Source organism: Pleurodeles waltl, chromosome 5 (assembly GCF_031143425.1).
Source record: "Pleurodeles waltl isolate 20211129_DDA chromosome 5, aPleWal1.hap1.20221129, whole genome shotgun sequence".
NCBI lineage: Eukaryota > Metazoa > Chordata > Amphibia > Caudata > Salamandridae > Pleurodeles > Pleurodeles waltl.
In genome coordinates this window covers 1,808,283,548-1,808,303,090 of record NC_090444.1, presented here as the reverse complement: position 1 = coordinate 1,808,303,090, position 19,543 = coordinate 1,808,283,548, and the positions used below count along the sequence as shown (strand labels likewise).

The following is a 19,543-nucleotide window of genomic DNA, read 5'->3' as shown; positions in this document are numbered from 1 at the left end:
AGAGGACCAAGAGGACTACTGCGGACTACAACCAGTGATGCAGGATCCACGTAGCTCAGGATGAGAGGAGATTCACACAGCCAGTCATCGTTGCAGTAGGTGCCTGCGGGTGCAAGGGAGGGACTCCTTCCCTCCAAGGGGGATTCCTTCTTGCTTCTTGGTGCAGACTGAAGATTTGCTGCCCGCAGAAGATGTACAGCAGGGGAAATGATGCAGTTGCTGGAAGGAGCCAGAGAAACAGTGTTGCAGATCAGATTCGTCGCTGTAGCTGCAGATTGTAGGTTCCTGTGAAGTCCAGTTGTGGTTCCAGTGGCCAGAAGATGAAGCAAACATTGCAGAGGAATCCTGCTGGAATCTTGCACGTCGAATCTGAGGACCTACCCAAGAGGAAGACCCTAAATAGCCCTAAGAGTGGGCTTGGTCACCTAGACAGGCGAGCACCTATCAGAAGGGGCCGCTGACGTCACCTGCCTGCCTTTCTACTCAGATGTTCCGAGAGTTCCCTGCCAACCTTGGAAACAAGATGGCAGAACCCAGGGACCCTCTGGAGAAGCTCTGAGCACCACCCCTGTGGTGGTGATGGACAGAGGAGTGGTCACTCTCCTTTCCATTGTTTCGCACCAGACCAGGGACGGGGGTTTCCTGAACTGGTGTGGACTGGTTTATGCATGGAGGGCACCAAATGTGCCCTTCAAAGCACACCAGTGGCTTGGCGAGGCTACCCCTCCCAAGCCAGGCACACCTATTTCCAAAGGGAGAGGGTGTTACCTCCCTCTCCCAAAGGAAATCCTTTGTGTTGCCTTCCTAGGCTTGATCAGATAAAGCAGCAGGAGGGCAGATATCTGTCTGAGGGGTGGCAGCAGCTTGGGCTGCCAGGAAAACCCTGTAACACTGGTGGTAGCAATGCTGGGGATCCTCTAAGGAGCCCCCAGAGTGCATGGAATCATACTTCCAATACTTGCAACAGTATTGGGGTATGATTCCGACATGTTTGATACCAAACATGCCCAGGTTCTGAGTTACTATTAGGTAGCTGGACATAGGTAGTGACCTATGTCCAGTACACGCATAAAACGCCATCCCCGCACTCACTAAATCTAGGAAAATGGACCTGGTGTTCGTGAAGGCACCTCTGCTAGGGCGGCTTGCCCTCACACAGGTACCTGCACCCTGCCCTCTGGCCTGAGAGGGCCAGCCATAGGAATGACTTATAGTGACCTGGTGCAATGACCTATAGTGAAAACGGGTGCATGCACCCGTTTCATGCAGACTGCAATGGCAGGCCTGCAGGACCCTTTGCATGGGCTCCCTATGGGTGGCAGAATAACTGCTGCAGCCCATAGGATCCCCTGGTACCCCAATGCCCTGGGTACCTGGGTACAATGTACTAGGGACTTCCATGGGGGGGACTGAGTATGCCGAATGTGGGAAGAAAAAGGTACAGTTACGAAAATTTACAGGACAGAGCATAACCACTGGGATTCTGGTTAGCAGGATCCCAGTGGACACAGTCAAACACACTGACAACAGGCAGAAAATGGGGGTAACCCTGCCAAGAAAGAGGGCACTTTCCTATAGCCTGCAACCCGGAAAGGGCTTCATATGGCTGCTTGAGTGGACAGGTGAAAAAGGGTGCAGTGCACTTAGACAGCACGGAAGCCTCAGATGTGCCCTCAGCAATGGAGGGTGCCTTGAACCCTAGACGGAGCCAGCGCAGCGCTAGAGAGTTCAACCGTAGATGAATTTCCAGCCATCTGCTCGTAACATTTCCACAATGCAGTTTAACACTGCATTATTGGCATGACACATTTTACGAGGATTCTTGCCAAAGTGCATTCCTTCAGATACAACAAAAAAATATAGAATAATGAAGTTTATTTTTCTATCGACTTCATAGATCATCATATTAACAGAGCAAAAACATTGAAGTATGTCTAGTGGGCTCCACCAGATGGATATCACATTGTGTAACTATGACCTTTTAATACATTGCTAATCTATTTAATTGCCTTTAAGGAGGTGAAGGGGCTTCTTCAAAAATAGTAATATGTGCTAGGACAGTGATATTTACCTGTAAATGGGGTCCACCACTTCTCTTAAACTTAACTGTGTTTTTTGGAACACAACTCAAACACATTTTACACATTTATTTCAGATACTCTTTTGCCATTGGTTCACATTTAGTTTACCTAAGTCTTTTAAAAAAAGGCTTCTGCTTTGCTGCCTGGTTCATCTTTATGTGGACGCATTGCACTAATTTAGCTCTTAAAAGACAACTTAGTATTTTTACAGCTTGTAAAACTACAGGCAGGAGGAAGTAATAATAATTTGTCCTAAATTGTACTTCGAGCCAGACTTAATTTCTAAGCTGTGAAAATGATAGCTGTTACTATTACCCAATTTAATCGTACTCAATTCACCAACCATGAACGGATGAAAGGCCGAGCCAACCTTGCTTGCATTAAAACCCATTGCATGTTTTGTCTGTGAGCATTCAATTCACTAAGCTATCCTGCCAATGTTACCCCTGTAACTAAATGACAAATTGTAACTTGGAAACCTAGGCTGAAATCAAGGCTTCTCCCAGTAGGCCAAATTGTGTGTTCCTAACCTCACCATATCAAATTCATCATAGCTCTATGCCTAGTATAATAGAATGTTAGGTTGATCTGTACAATTGACAATTTGTAGAAAGTTTACCAAAAATGTACCAATAATGCATAAAAAAATGTTACTCTCTCTTTGCTTGTGCATGGCGAAGTGCTCTAGGCCTTCTGTCTTAAATGCAACATTTATGTTTAGCAATCATTTGTAATAAATCTCACTAAATAAGGTAATCTAATATGGCTTTATAGAGCATAAGTACAAGCCTTGATGAGTATTTGCAGGTGTTTGCAGTAGACACATAAACTACTTGCTATTTTAACAAAATTGTTATTTTTGACCTGTAGGTTACACAAAAATCTCTGCAACAAGCCTATATCATCATTGAACTATCTTTCTGGAATAAAAACCTGCTGCCTGCCGCCACATGTAGTGTACTGAAGCAGGTACATTAACAGTCAAAGCTATTTTATGTATTTTAGCGCATTCTGCAGGGACATTAAACTGTAAAATCAATGTTTGACCCAATTGTCTTTCTTTGTTAACCCACCCTTCGCTACAACCCCTGCCTCCAAGTAGATGCAGATACCCTAGATTACAGCCTGAATGGCTTTCAAAAAGTGCTTCTAAAAACCTGTACCTTTTTGGTAAATTGAAAAGTGTGCTGGGAATTGGCGCCATTAGACCTCATTTGAATAAAATAAATTCTCTGGAAGAGAACCTCCCTTCTCCAGAGACCACTTAGGGAGAATAAGACTTGCTCACTATTTTGAGTCCACAATACACAAACATCTCACCTAACACTAAGGCAAAAGTTAATAATGTAAATTTACAAGATGGGCAACTGCGTAGAGGGGGTGATTTATAGCTTATTACCACAGGGCTTGAAACAAAGCCCTGAGAATGGAAACACTAAAGTAGTGCCACAATAGCTTCTTCCACACAGTAGGGGATTTACATAGTGGTCCATCTCAGACCAAGTGGTGAAAGAGCAGCTGCACTTCATGTTTCACCAAACTTTTGGCCAAGTTGAACAGATAGTTAGTTGTTATCACCTTCTTCCTCATCTCAAAATACCTGGCTTTCCCACACTGTACCTGGAAGTGGAAGATTCCGGCATAATTTTCCTGGAATCCCTGCTCACGCGGGACCACTCTGTGCAGAAGATCTTCATTGAGACTAATGCATCCAATTGCAGCCAGGAACCAGCAATCAGCTATGACACACAAGCAGAAAAGTGCATGAGAAGACGTCACCAAAGAAAGTGCAGGTGTTGAGCACAAGAGTGAGTACTTTAGACAGAATCAATGGCTGCCCCAGTGACTTATTTTCATAAACTCACTCTCAGAAAAACTCATGCATTAAGCTGTATCATGTGGTAGAGATGAAGTAAAGAGTTAAATGTGGACGCACTGGATTCCCACATAGTGGCACAAGGCAAAAAGTAAGGAGTCACCTCAAAAGCAAAACATGAACCAGAGAGGACTGCATGAAGGTAGGGGAAGACATGGCCTATCTCAAACACATGCTGTTTGTTCTTTTTAATACTTTTTATTCAAAATCCTCTTCACCTTTATGAATGCATCCATTCCATATCAGTGGCTAAATTGCCTCTGGACAATATGCCCTAGTGGCATGTTTATCACAAACACAATAAAAACATGTTTTAAAATTACCTTTGTAATTAAATCTGTACTAACTAATGACAAGTTTTGGCAGTCAACAGGTCTCACCAGTGAAAGCTACTGAGTTTGCCAATGCTTATTTGCCCCCCCAGATGGCCACATCTGAGACAGCCATCTATGAAAAGATTTTCTTAAGCTTTATGAAAATGCTTTTAAAGATACCTCTATAAATGTCTTTATTTCCTATTTTTAGGACTCAGGACTGGGTCCTGAGTCCAAAGGTGGTGGCCATCACTTCCTGGTTGAGGTGATAGCAGCCAATCTGATTTCAGCTTGAAATCTATAGGGATGTAAGTAGGCTCCATATCCCTGGGTATACAACATTTTAGAGAATTAGTTGTTCAAAAACTACTTAACAGGTTTATACCAAATCACAAAAAGCACTCTTTTTGGACCAAGATCTAGCTTTCTGCCAAATATGGTGTAAATCTGTTCAGTGGTTTAGGCTGTAACTGTATCTAAAGTTCCTAAGGGGAAATGAATGGGGAAAATACATTTTGGGATCCCCCTTTTTTCTCGGCTTTCACCTCAAGGATCTCTCAGAACTTTCCCTGTGCAAACTAGTCAAAAGTAGGATTTTGTTTGGAAATTGTGTGGAAATTTGTGAAACAGTGCCAAAGTTATTAGCCGCACAAAAAATGCATTTCCTATGGAAATATGATTCTAACTAAAACTACCCAGTGGCGATGTATATATTCATTGAAAAAGCCAAAGGTTAAAGGACGTTGTAATTAGGTTGACATTTTGCCCATACAAAACCGCAGAAATTCAGCAGTTATAGTTATACTTATGTTCCCCCCTTATATGTTTTTACACTGTTTTTTCCCACCCCCAGCCAATGCAAGAAACAAATTGGTAGCCGCACCTTTTCTCTCAGGTTTCAGCCAGCCAATCAGGACCTTGCATGGTCTACGGACCAGAAGGGGGATTAGCACGTCAATATATAAGAATTTCTTTTTCCTTTAATAACTCTGAATGGATTCACATCAAATGTAAAATAGCACTTAAAAAAGAAAGCACCAACCGCGGACATCTGGTTGTGCTAGACCGAGGAAATGTCAAACGTTAATGCCAGCCACGATAAAGTGTGGTTCGGATACAATAAGAGGATTGGGCCCGGGCAGCTTTTACCTTTGGACATAGAAAATGTTTCAAGAAAAAGTATCTGAGAAAGTAGAAGTTCAGCGGGGCAAGGCTGCAGGAAGCGGCATCATATTCGGATAGCTGTGGAGCCAAGCCACTGTGAAGATTTTTACCTTCAGACTTAGTCGATGAAATGGAACGCAAAAATCTCCAGCAGGACGAGGCAGAAGGCTGCAGGCAAAGTCAGTTCCATGAGGTGGGATACCCCTTTTGCAATGATTGACTGAAAAGGATTTGCTGCTGCAGAGAACGTAATGGGAGAAACCTCGAAGTCAGTCTGACTGGCGATGCATCTTGGGTGGATAGAAAAACAGGTTAGCCCCCTCCTGGTTCTCAGACAACATTTTGGCCAAATTTTGTCCAAGTCTTCAGTTTTTGAAACTGACTATCTGCCCATCTTTAGCACCGCAAGCAAGGGTCCAGGAGTGGATGGAGAACCCTTGGGAGTTCAAGACCCACTCAGGTTGGGTCCAGGTGCGGCTTCAAGATGGTGGGAACCTGTTATGTCCTGGTGGCTCTGAACAGGAAGCCAGAAAACTAGCCCTTAGAGTCACTTCTGGAAGTCCTGGGTGCCGGTGAAGAAGCAGGGCTCAACAGCAGGGCTGGCCCCTGAGGGTTCAAGGCAGTCTTCAGGCAGCAAAGCAGTCATTCTAGGTACAGCAGCAGTCTTTCAGAGTTCATAGCAGGTCACAGCATCAGCCAGTCCTCTGAGAGACCTTCCACAGGTCCAGTAGTGAACTGAATACTTTGGTGCCCTTCTCCTAGAAGGGCGGGGGAATTTTCCAGAGAGGTTCTCTTAAGTTCCAGGAGTTTCCTGCCTCCCCTGTCCTGGCTCTTAGCTGTCTGCACTGACATTATAGGGTTGTTAAGCCTATTGTGTGGTGATAGAGGACAACCTAGTCAGGAGCAACTGGGGCTATGCTCAGCTCCACCTCCATCACATCCTGCCAGTGGAAAGGTAATTCTGGCTCTGCTAATCACACTATTGTGTGACTGTATGTGGTGAATTCACAAAGTCTCAACTGTCAGTTATATCCAGAATTGTGACCTAAGGCAGGCTGCAGGCACAGAGGGCTAAGGGCAGGAAAATACAATGTTTTCTAAAAATGGAATTGTCAGAATTGTAATGATAAATTCGACTTTATCATTAAAGATCTTTTCTCATTACCAGGACATAGATACCAAACATGAAATTGCAACCTCCTCTGGATTAGGAATAACTGCTTATAAAATGTAATAAGGAATCCCTAATGCTAACAGGTGAGATTGGTAGGTCTCACAGTATCGAAAAACAATTTTGGGAGGTTTTCACTAGCAGGACATGTACACTTTTAAAGTACATGTCCTACCTTTTAATTGCATAGCACCCTGCTCCATGGGCTACCTTGGACTTTCCTCAGAGGTGACATATATCTAATAAAAGGGACGTTTAAGGGTTGGTAAGGGCTTTCAAATGCTAAGTTGACATGGTAATGGACACTTCCTTCAGACTGCAATGGCAGGCCTGGGACATGTTTTAAAGTGATACTTAGGTGGGTGCAGGTCCACTGGTAGCATTTAATTTAAAAGCCATGGGTATATGGTATACCACTGTACAAGGGACTTACATGCAAATTAAGTATGCCAATCATTATATGCCAATCAAACAATGTTTAGGGGAGTGAGCACAAGCACTATAGCACTGGTTAGCAGCAGTTTGGGGTGACCCTGTAGAAAGGTCATTTCTAAATATATATATATATATATATATATATATATATATATATATATATATATACATATATATATATATATATATATTATCCAAAAGCAAGAGAGCACGCGCTCTTAGTCTACCAAGTTGTTTATTTAAGCATACAAAAATGCCCAGCTTCTGCCACGTGTTTCGGCATTACTGCCTTGCTCACGTATACATATATATATATATATGTATATATATTCAAAGTCTGTAATTTCCAAACACACTCTCTCAGGCATTGAACAGAATCACAGAAATATTTTAATCACCTTTGTGATGCGTTTCGGCCGTAAAAAACGGCCTTGTTCACACAATCCCTGTGTTACACATTGCATGTTTTAAAGCAACTCCATAGTGCACAAGACATAAACAACATAAAAAAGGGACTCAGAATATTAATCCCGTCTGCATTGACTTAAATGTCCATTGGATTGCCCGAGACATCGAATACAGTCCTTTTCACATAAATTCTTCCCCCCATGTACATCTCATCGATGCTATACCATTTTTAAAGATATTCATATCATTAATCCTTCATTCGTATACAATTAGCCTATCATCATAATCTTCACCGTAGGTAACGAATGCAGTCCATTTCACATAAATTCTTCCACTCTGTATTCATCTCATTAGTAATGTCCTCAGTCAAAACATACTACGATTTATGATCACAATTTTTATTGACACACCCAAAGGTGTACGGGACTCGGGCATAGACCCTAAGTTTGGTCATATCTATATCTACTCATCAGTAGGCGCCATCTTTAAATGTCCACGCACTACCAAGAGCACATCAATACACCTATACATGATTTATACGTTAATTAATTTATACTGTTGCAACTACGTTTGCTTATTCAAACCTATTGCCCTACCCTATTCTTCAGTAAATGTATTTATTACATGTTCTTCGAAACAATTACTACTTTTTACTCTATACCCGTATTAGCATAATTTCTTCATAATCTCCACACTCATTGTTCCTTTATTTCAGAACCATAGACCTTCCCCCTCCATTTTCACCACATTTGATATTTTAATGTATATCACATAATATGTTTCTCAAGAAGTTGTTGCACCCACTCTATCCCAATACTACTTCTCCACCCAACACCAGTGACTCGAAGGATTGATTACTCAAATGTGCCCCACCTCGTGAAACACCTATTCTTCTTACATACTCCAGCCCTCCAAAGTATACACACAACAAAACTGGGCAAAACTAATAACATTAAAACTGACTAAAAGCAAATTCTTGCCAGTCGTAGCACTTGTATTACAGTTTATCAATCCCTTCATAAATGTACACTTAACTCTTCATCCTGGTTCAGTCCACTAGGTGTAAGTGTCTGGAGAACTACAATGAGTTCACTCTCTCTTTTTCTAAATTGGGCATAATTTTGAACGACCATTGTAATGGAACTTTTCAAAATGCCTTGCTACTGGGTTAGTGTGATCTCTGTGAACAATGGCACGCACATGTTCCAGCACCCGTTTATTTTTGTACGGCAGAAATGCGTCATGAAGGTGATTAAAATATTTCTGTGATTCTGTTCAATGCCTGAGAGAGTGTGTTGGGAAATTACGGACTTCCAATATGTACACCAGTTGCTCGACAGGTTACACTCCACCCCTCATGGGAGCAAGATCAATACGAGCGCATGTATTTAGTTTTTCACTCAAAAAACAAATGTTAAGGTGAAATTATAGTTAAGTATGGTAATAATAATGTTCTTTGCACTTAGAGACTCACAGAAAAAGCAGGATTAAGTGACATTATAGTTAGGTGGAAATGTCAGTTTAACCATTACCTTTTAAACATAAAACACTGAAATTCATCAGTTATAGTTATTTCAAATAACTGTAACTAATGCCCTCTTTTTTTTCAAATGGTTTCGAATCCTGCAGGTCTCTTGCGTTAGCCAGCACAGCTTATGTGCTCCTATGGGTCTCTGTCAGGAGCTGAGGATTTCAGTGGATCTAGCGTGAGGTCTGCAGGATCATACTAACTAATAAATGACACCACCACCCCAAAAAGATCAGGGTACCCCTACCATGCCCAATTAAACCTTATTTTCTTTCTGTAGTCAGGGCACAGGGACCTAGTCCCCAAGTCCTGATGTGTCAGCCACAATATTTCTCCTCCTTTTGTAGCCAGCCAATCAGATCATGAGCTCCTACAGGAAGGAAGAGATTGGTCTATTATTTAAATTCCATGTAGTTGAGTAGAGTGTTGGACAGTGGAGTGGTGTAGAGTGGAGAATGGCACAGTGGCATAGGGTGGAATAAAGTGTAGTATAGTTGAGTGGAGTACACTGGAGTGGGGTAGAGTAGAGTGGAGTCAAGTGTCATAGAGTGGAGTAGCATGCCGTTGACTTTAGTCGTGTGGAGTGCAGTAGAGTAGAGAGGAGTGGTGTAGCATACAGTCATGTAAAGTCTCATAAATCGGAGTACTGTGTTGTATAGTAGAGTTAGTGGTGCATCGTACAGTATTGGAATGTTTTGTAGACTACTGTAGAGTAAAAAGTCATATACTCTAATTGTGTTTTTTTACAGTAGGGTGGTGTACAGTAAAGTATTGTAGAGTGTGGTACAGTGGATTGGCATACAGAGTTATAGAGTACAGTGGCATACAGTGGCGCAGAGTGGAGTGTCATACAGAGCAGTAATGGAATAGAGTGGAATACTGTGTCATAGAATACAGAGCAGTAAAGCGGGATGCAGAGGCATACAAAGAGTTGCGTATAATGTCATATAGTGGACTACGCTATTGTAAGTTGGCATAGAGTTGAACAGAGAGTTATATAGTGGCATACAGTATAATAGATTGTTGTACAGTGACGTGTAGGGGTATAGACAGGAGTGAAGTGTCAAAGAGTGGCATTCAGTGTTGTCGAGTACAGTTGTATGTGAAAGAGTGGAGCAGCATAGAGTAGATTGTTGTACTGTAGCATAGAGTGAGGTACATTCTCATACAGTGGAGTAGAGTTGAGTGGAGTGGCATAATGTAGTGAAGTATAATAGAGTGTATTGGCGTGTCGTAGAGTAGAGTGGCCTGGAGTAGAGTGTAGTAGCGTAGGTAGTAAACTGTTATAATTTGGAGTGGTGCTTAGTACAGTAGAGTAGAGTTTAAAATAGTGCTGTACAATGGAGTGTACAGGCACAGAGTGGAGTATACAGTTGGACAGTAGAGTGTATGGGGATAAAGTGGAGTACAGTGTCATAGAGTGCCTTAGAGTGTAGTAGACTTTTATTAAGTGGAGTTATAAAGAGTGGAGGAGACTGTTGTACATTGGAGCGGTGTAGAGTATAGATGCGTACACTACAGTGAATTGGAGTGTATTACTGTAAATTGGGATAGCATACAGCACAATAGCCTATAGTTGAATAGCGTAGGGTGGAGTGTGGAAAAGTGGAATAGCGTAGACTGGATTGGTATACAGTGGAGTGGCATAGAGTAGAGTGGGGTATTGTAGATCTACGTAGAGTGGAGTAACGTGCATTGAAGTGGTGTAGTGTAGACTTGATGTAACTTATAAATTTGAGTGGCCTCCCATGCAGTAGAGTGGAGTGCAATGCTGGAAACTTGCATAGAGTGGAATAGAGTGGTGTACAATAGAGTGTACAGGCTTGGAGTCGAGTACAAATGTGGACGGTGGAGTGTATGGGATTGAGTGAAGTACAATCTAGTAGAGTGACATAGATTGTAGTAGAGTTTTGTAGCGTGGAGGAGAGTACGTAGAGTGGCATACAGTGGAATAGTGTAGAGTGTAATAGCATATGCTGGTGTAGCATACAGTGGAGGGGCGTAGAGTGGAGTAATGTACAGTGGAGTGGTATAGAGTGTAATAGCATAGTAGTGTAAAGTGAAATGGCATACAGTGGAGTGGTGTAGCCTGTAGTGGCGTACAATGGAGTGGGGTAGAATGGAATACCATACTGTAGAGTGGTGAAGACTGAAGTTGTATACAGTGTAATAGCATAGAGTGGCATACAGTGTAACAGCGTAGAGTGGAGTACAGTGGAGTGGTGTAGAGTGGAATAGTGTACAGTGGAATAGCGTACAGTGGAGTGACATAGACTGGAGTGGCATACAGTGGAGTGGGGTAAAGGGGAATAGCATACAGTGTTGTGGCGTCCAGTGGACTAGCGTATAGTGGAGTGGCGTACAGTGGAGTAGCATATAGTCCAGTGGCATACAATGGAATAGCTTAGAGGGGAGTACAGTGAGTGGTGTAGACTAGAGTGGTGTACATTGGAGTGGAATAGAGTGTAATAACATACACTGGAGTGGCATCCATTTGAATAGTGCAGAATGGAGTGACGCAGAGTTAGTGCATAGACTGGAGTGGCATAGAGTAACGTACAGTGATATGACACAGTGAAATAGCATACAGTAAAATGTTGTACAGTGGAGTGGCATACAGTGGGGAATAGCATAGAGTGGAGAGGCGTACATTGGAATGACATAGAGTGGAATAGCATATAGTGGAGTAGCGTACAGCGGAGTGGCATAGGGCCATATGTACGAACACTTTTTCCCACAGACACAGAATGGGTAAAAACCTTTGCTACATCTGGCCCATAGAGTGGATTTGCATAGATTATAATAGCCTACAGTGGACTGGCATAGAGTTGAGTTGGGTACAGTGTAATGGCATATAGTGTAATAGCGTACAGTGAAGTGGCGCACAGTGGAGTGGTGAAGACTGGAATGGCGTACAGTGGAGTGGGGTAGAGTCTAACAGCATACAATGGGGTGGTGTATGTTGGAGTGGCATCCAATGGAATAGCTTAGAATTAAGTGGCGTAGAGTGGAGTGCCATATACTGGAGTGGTATAGAGTAAAGTAGCAAACAGTGGAGTGGCATTCAGTGGAAGAGCATAGAGTGGAGTGTTCAAGAGTGGAGTGACATACAGTGCAATAGCACAGAGTGGAGTGGCGTACAATGAAATAGTGTATAGTGGAGTAACGCTGAGTGGAATGAGGTTCAGTGGAGTGGCATACAGTGGACTGGCGTAGACTGGAGTGGCACAGAGTGGAGATGCGTACAGAGTAAGAGCGTAGTGGTATACAGTGGAGTTGAGGACAGTGTAATAGCATAGAGTGGAGTGGCATACAGTGGAGTAGCATAGAGGGGGTGGATAAGTGGAATAGCATATAGTGGAGTGGAGTACAGTGATGTTGAGTGGAGTGGCGTAGAGTTTAATAGCGCACAGTGGAGTAGCAGACAGTGGAGTGGTGTAGACTGGAGTGGCGTGCAGTGGAGACAGGTAGAGTATAGTAGGATACAGTAGAGTGGTGTACAATGGGATAGCATAAATTTAGAATGAAGTGACATAGAGTGGGGTGCCATACACTGGAGTGACATACAGTGGAGTGGCATACAGTGGAATAGCCTAGAGTGGACTGGCATATAGTGGAATAGCATATAGTGGACTAACATCCATTGGAGTGGGGTACAGTGGAGTGGCATACAGTGGAGTGGAGTACACTGGAGTGGTGTAGAGTGGAGGTGCATATAGTATAAGAGTGTAGCGTGTGGCAGCTTACAGTGAAGTTATGTACAGTGTAATAGCATAGAGTGTAACGGCATACAGTGGAGTAGTATAGAGTGGAGTGGCACATAGTGGAATAGTGTAGAGTGGAGTGGTGCACAGTGGCGTGGCACAGCATTGAGTGTAGTGTCATAGAGTGGAGTGATTTATACTGGAATAATGTAGAATACATGGTGTATAGTGTATTGGCGTACAGTGGAGTGGCACAAGGATATATGTGAAATTTAGCAACAAGGTAGATTATGGGGTGAAAAGTGATACAAAGCAGCAAATTGAGCTGGCTTGGGTTTCTCCAGATTTACCAATCAACACAGGGCCTCGCAAGGTGGCCTAGTGTTGCTTTGCAAATCTGATATCAGTATTGCATTGCCGATGCAACACCTTGCATGACGCAAGGGTACCTAAATACACTAATAAGGCTAGGTGTTAGTTATAATTTGGGCCAAGGTATACCGCGGGAAGTTTGTGGCATGGTGATGATAAGCCAGTATATAATTGGGTAACTGCTGTTTTTACAAAATGAGAAGGCAGCCATATTGTTTTACTACACTTTGGCTGTTCCTATGTTAGGGCCATAGATAAAGGTAAGGAATGGGTTTTATTGTAGTTCTCTGTCTATTAACACTTTATAAAGTGATAATAGATAGAAAGATGATTTATATTTTTGACACATTTTGAAATAAGTTTACGGAGTACTACGTTAGTAGTTAGAAAGTATATTTTGAGAAATTATTTAGGTATTTCCGCTGTAAACGGTGCACTTTGTTTACAGAATTAAATATGTTAGAAATTGTAAATACACTGCACTACACTATATTTTTGAAATATAGGGCACTGTAGTGTTTTTCACTATTTTAAGTATTTATTTTTTAATATTTTCTTTAAAGTACCGTGGTACTTCCTAGGTAAAACTGCGGTACTATTTAACCTTTTTTTAAATATATAGAAACCTATAATTATATTTCCCTACCTATTACCACTACATTACTCTACTACTACCTACCAGTAGTTAGGACCTAATTTCCATAAGAAGAGCATTTTTTGTTTTGCTAATAACATTGGTGTCGTTAGAAAAATCTTAACAAAAGTTTCCAAACTAGTTTGCCAGTCAGTCAGTCAGTCAAATAACTTTATTCGGCAATTGCCATAAAAGTACAAACCAAGACACATTTCCCAATCTATAAATAGTAAAATAAAACTTTAAAACCATTACTGGAAGCACCAGATGAACATCCAATCTGAAACCCCTTGACATACATAGATAAATATACTAGACATGATTAAAAATCACAAAGTCAGAAAAGTACAAATGTTAGCGTTAAAAAGATATACTATACGTACATAAAATATTTTAAAAGGAGTAGGCCTTTTCCTAATACGTAAAGAAGCTGTGACAAAGTCTAATACATGGTGACAAATTTGGATATTAGGCAATCTCTGAAGGTATAGCAGGGCTTCCTTATAATGAATAGGTCTAAAAAGACGTAACGTGGGTAAAATAAAGGCCCCTCTAGGTGCAGCATATAAAGGGCAAAAAAGAAAAAAATGCAAAGTGCTCTGGGTTGATTTGGAGTCACAGGGACAAAGCGGTAAATCCTTTTTCCAGAAACATGGTTCAGGGAAAGCTACCTTAAAATGAATTAGATTAAGTCTAAAAAGTGTTAAAAAGGAAATTATTTTAAAACTTGAAAACCAAGACAAATAGGGTTCAAGGCATGGAACAGTCACAATCCGAGAATAAGAATCGAAAGATTTCAATTTCAGGGAACTATAAAATCTCAGCTCTGATATGTGCTTGGAATAAGTAGACTTCAAAACAGACCTAGAGTTTGTGGTTAATAGATGGGGATCATCAAACATATATCTAAGCCCTAGGTTCTCAAAGGAGTTTTGCAGAAACATAAGCCAGGGAATCCTATTTGAGTATTCCAATTGAAGGCAATCAGTGATACAGTCTTGGACCAAACTTGCCATAGGGTTTGACCAACATTTGATCCACAGCAGTAGGGGAGCCATAAAGACCCTGTCCTCCAAAAAGCACTGACCCAGTTCTTCATGGCAGATTATGTTTGCGGTGCATTTTGGAACCAACAATAATCTGCGCAGGAATTTATTTTCTACACTCTGAAGAGACGGTATTTTATTATAGCCCCAGACGCCTGCCCCATAAAGGACTGATGCAGTGCATTTGGAATTATAAAGAGTTTTCTACTGAGCAGGGGGTCTGTGACCTAGTTTATTTGAAAAGCGAAAAATTGCTTCATTGTTCCTTATCAACTGTTGGAGCTTAAAATTAATGTGTGTCTTCCAGGACAAAGAAGAACTCATGTACATGCCTAGATAACAAAATTCTTTGACCTTATTAAGAGTGTGCCCTCCCATAGAAAATAGTTTAGACTTTGTATTGCGTGGGCCACAAGTCATAACAAAAGTCTTTGGGTAATTTACTTTCAGATCCAGATTCAGCATAAAATCGTAAAATACATCCAGTAGTCCCTGTAAGCCGTTTGCAGTACGGGCAATTAAAACTGCATCGTCAGCGTATAATAAAACTGGAAGGTGTCTCTGACCCATCTTCGGTATGTCCTTTGCATGTTTTAAAAGTGAATCATAGAGCCCATTTATATAAATCAGAAAGAGAAAAGGGGCTAAGATACATCCCTGCCTTACGCCCCTAGTTGACGGGATGGTGGAGGTTCTCTGCCCATGTGAGCCGACCTGAACAGAAATTGTTAGGTCTGTGTGTAGGCGTTTAATAAGCTCCAATAGAGGCGGATCACAGCCTAAGGCTTCCAAAATTTGCCATAACTTTGACCTATTAACCATGTCAAAGGCACTGGTTAGATCAATGAAAGCCATGTGAATAGACTCTTTTTTGACTGTCACATATTTGTTGAGTATCAGCTGCAAGTTTAAAACTTGCTCAACTGTGCCTACACCAGGTCTAAAACCAAATTGAATAGGGGATAAAATCTGGGCCTCGGACACCCAGTCTTCTAACCGGGACAAGATCACACTACCTAAAATCTTTGCCGTCGAATCAATAAGAGAGATTGGTCTGTAACAGGAAGGATCTTGTCTATTACCTTTTTTAAAGATAGGAACAATAATGGCCGATTTCCATGAAAGGGGCACGTTACTGTTTACCACACTATTCAAAACATTTGTAACTAGCGGCCCCCAAAGATCAATTTCTGATTTAAAAAGATCAGCGGGAACCCCATCGGGGCCGGGAGCTTTTCCCTGCCTTGATCTATTAATAGCATTTTTGACCTCGTGGAGGTCAAAAATAATGTTTGGGGCCTTAGTTTTGGAATCTAAATTGAAAAGTGCAGAAGGATTTACATGCGAATTCTCATAGGTTCCTGAACAGAAGACTTTCCTAAAATGAGTTAACCAGACATCCTCAGTAATAAGACAGTCATCGGCCAAAGAGTGGTGACCAGAAAAGTATGAGTGATTAATCACTTTCCAAAATTTAGAAGTGTCCTTCTGCTCAGATGCAGCCAAAAGATCGCCCCAGGCCCTGGACCTAATTTCTGATTTCCGTTTGTCAATGGCAGCCTTATAATCAACTCTGGCTATTTTAACTAATTGACGGGAGAGAGGAACTGCTTTAAGTGCATCTTTGAGTTTTTTGTGGGCAGATGAACACGCGGAGTCGAACCATCTGTGGGCCGCCGGCCCCTTCGCAGGCCTGTCCACCGCCAAGGCGCGTGAAATGTCAGTGCTTAAAAATTCAAATTCACGCACTATGCGGTCAGAATCTAACTGCTGGGAGAGACACATCTGAATCGAGTCCGACCTACTTCTTACAATTTCCTGGTTAAAAAGTTTTGGATCTATTTTGTCCCATTTTAAACGTATGCCACAGTTTGGATTATAAACAGTAGCAGCGCTCAAGCTTTTATTATTGGGTGCCTGAATAATTTTTAGGTCCAATATAATACTAAGGGGGTTATGATCACTCGCACAGTGGGGCGTAATCTTGAATTCTTGAATTACGTAAAAATCAGAGGAGCTGATAAGTATGAAATCAATAATACTCCCCCTCAAATTCCCTGTAAAGGTTGGTATATTGCAGGCGTCAGGGGCCAATTTCTCGGTAACATGGACCAAGTCAAATTTACAAGTAAAAAGGTTTAAGGCATCTCCTTCAGATGTATGGTTAAAATGAAATACTGACTCTCTGCCCTCAGCAGGAAAGGCACACAGGTCCATGTGTTCTTTGCTGCACAGAGGAGTGTTGAAATCGCCCACCCATATAATAATTAGGTCACTATTCTGCAAAGCATGTGAAGAATCTATAAAATCCGTTACCTCTTCCAAATGACCCATAAGGAGGCCCCGAGGGATATTGTTATAAAAGTTTAAAATAAGGATATCCTTTTGGCCACAAATAGAGACTAGGACAACCATAAAATAAAGGGAAGACCAGATTAAAGACACTTTTAAAAGCGGGAGATGTACGGAAACGAGAACTAAGAGGCCGCCACTAGCTCTCCCCATCTGGGAGGTTAATGCCGGCTGACACAAAGAGGTGAAACCGTTCAGGAGGAACGTATCTTTGGACCAGGTCTCCTGTAGACAGATTATATCGTAGGAGGAAATGAAGCTCTTCCAGTCCGAATTGTCAGATTTAGATCGCAGCCCTGCTATGTTCCAGCTAAGCAGAGTTAATGGTCTAGACACAGGACATGACATTAGAACTTTAGTATTTATAGGAGCTTTCAGGTCCAAATCAGGCTTTCCTGTGTCCCAGATACATTCAGCGTGGACATTCCCAGCCTTTGGTCTCTCCTTTTTAGAAGAACAGGGGTGGGTCACCGATAGTCAATCGTTCACGTCAAGGTGACTGAGAGTCGAGAATCGGTTGCTAGAGGGTACATTTACCTGTAAATGAAGCCTTTCAAAATCTGGTCTGCGAATACTAGAATTAGTGACAATGCGGTTTGGTAGGAGCACAGGGTCGTAAAAATGATACAGGGGATGTATTTGAATCCTGTTAGTTGACATTTTACAGTAGTCCAAATTGGTCAAAAAATTGTCTACTGAACGAGGATTAGCAAAATTTAAAACAACATAGTCTCCCTCCTCCAATACTTTGGAGTGTCCTACCCTCCTCACTCTTCGGGCCATGAGAATCTTATCATTGTGGAAACAATTGGATTTGAAATTGAAGTTCAACCAGTGACCAGCTTTTCTATTCAGGGAGTGGGTATCTTCTTGTTTGGAGCACTCTAGAGGAGGAACATTTGAGAGAACCAGAACGTACGGGTTGCAGGCAGGTGGTAAATGTAAAAAGTCTGCATGGTTAGTAAGTTTAGTAGGATCTTTGTCATGCGTTCTAGAGGAATAAACTTCCCTTATCGGCCCTGATGCAGGGTTGTCAGCGAAAGGTCCTTGACCAGAGACGGTTCGTGGATCAGGCAAAAAATTACTTACTCCTTGGGGTACCAAAGTAGGGGGAGGAGTAGACTGATGTGCTGGTTCGGGGCTATGAAGTATTCCCGTGCATAAAGGACCTGGTTTTAAAAAACTAGATAAAAACCTGGTCACATCGTTACAAAAGCAATCGAGCTTCCTAGCGATCAAGGTGGAAATTTTTGCCTCAAGAGTTGCGCAAAAGGATTTGAGTGTCAAGTCAATAAAACTAGAAAGATCATCAGGAGCATCCTTACTCGGAGGGCATTCTGGGTAGGAGACCAGGGGGATTGGGGGTTGGTCACTATGGGCCAGGGAGGTAGGTAGATTCTTATTGGAGCCCAGGGCCTTTTTTGTATTTTTGAGCTTTTTCCCGGCTCTCCTCTTCTTCAAAGGGGGAGAATCGGCCTGAGAGCAAGAGCTTTCAGGAGGAGGAATAGCTAAAAGGAGAGAAGAATTAATTTGGTCGGTAGTGGGGAGTATATCGGCGGCCAACTGGCTGGTATTCAGAGGCGAGATCAGTGATGAAGGACCAGTCCTTGGAAAAGTGGAAATATGGATGGTAGGTTCCAAGGGGGGGTGTTGAACAGTACTTTGGACAGCCCCAATCCTTTCTTCTACATGTTCAAGTTCGGATTCAATGGCCCCCATCACAGAAGATAAATAACTAGTAATGGAGGACTGAAGGGAGCTGGACCCGGCTTCCCCCTTCTGAACATTAGACTTTCTTTTCCCCATATTTGGTAACAAACTCACACAGTATCTGAAACAGCACCCCAATGGAGATTCCACAGGCAGAAGAAGTAGACGTTAGGGGGGGGGGCCAGCCCGGCCTCTTCCGGTTGATGACGGGCGAAGGACGGGCCCGCCCTTGGCCCGGGCTTCGCCCGGGAGCCGCCCGCGCGCGTCCCGCGCAGCGGGAGCGCGACAGAAATATAAAGGGCTCCTGCCCCTCCTCCGCTCACTGCGCTTCCCGCGACGGCGGGAGCGCGACAGAAATATAAAGGGCTCCTGCCCCTCCTCCGCTCACTGCGCTTCCCGCGACGGCGGGAGCGCGACAGAAATATAAAGGGCTCCTGCCCCTCCTCCGCTCACTGCGCTTCCCGCGACAGCGGGAGCGCGATTTCAAAGTTAAAGGGCTCCTGCCCCTCCTTCACTCACAGCGCTTCCCGCGACGGCGGGAGCGCGACAGAAATATAAAGGGCTCCTGCGCCTCCTCCGCTCACTGCGCTTCCAGTGACTTGACCTGCTGTCTCGAAAGTTTTGGGGTGATCTGTCAATGGTGGGCGAAGAAAAAAGGGGTTTCCAAAACACACTGTTGCCATGCAATTTTCCATAGGAATTTTAGACACAACTACAACCCGAACCACTGAATGGAATTACACCAAAT

At 42.7% G+C, this 19,543-nt stretch overlaps 1 protein-coding gene across 1 annotated transcript in view; it reads right to left on the bottom strand.

Annotated features, from left to right (window-relative positions):
* Positions 1-19,543, bottom strand: part of LOC138296827 (calpain-1 catalytic subunit-like) — a 434,447-nt gene that overhangs the window by 277,068 nt on the left and 137,836 nt on the right. The window contains exon 3 of the mRNA XM_069236288.1: positions 3,702-3,820. Coding sequence (XP_069092389.1) covers positions 3,702-3,820 — 119 coding nt within the window. The remainder of the gene's footprint in view (positions 1-3,701; positions 3,821-19,543) is intronic.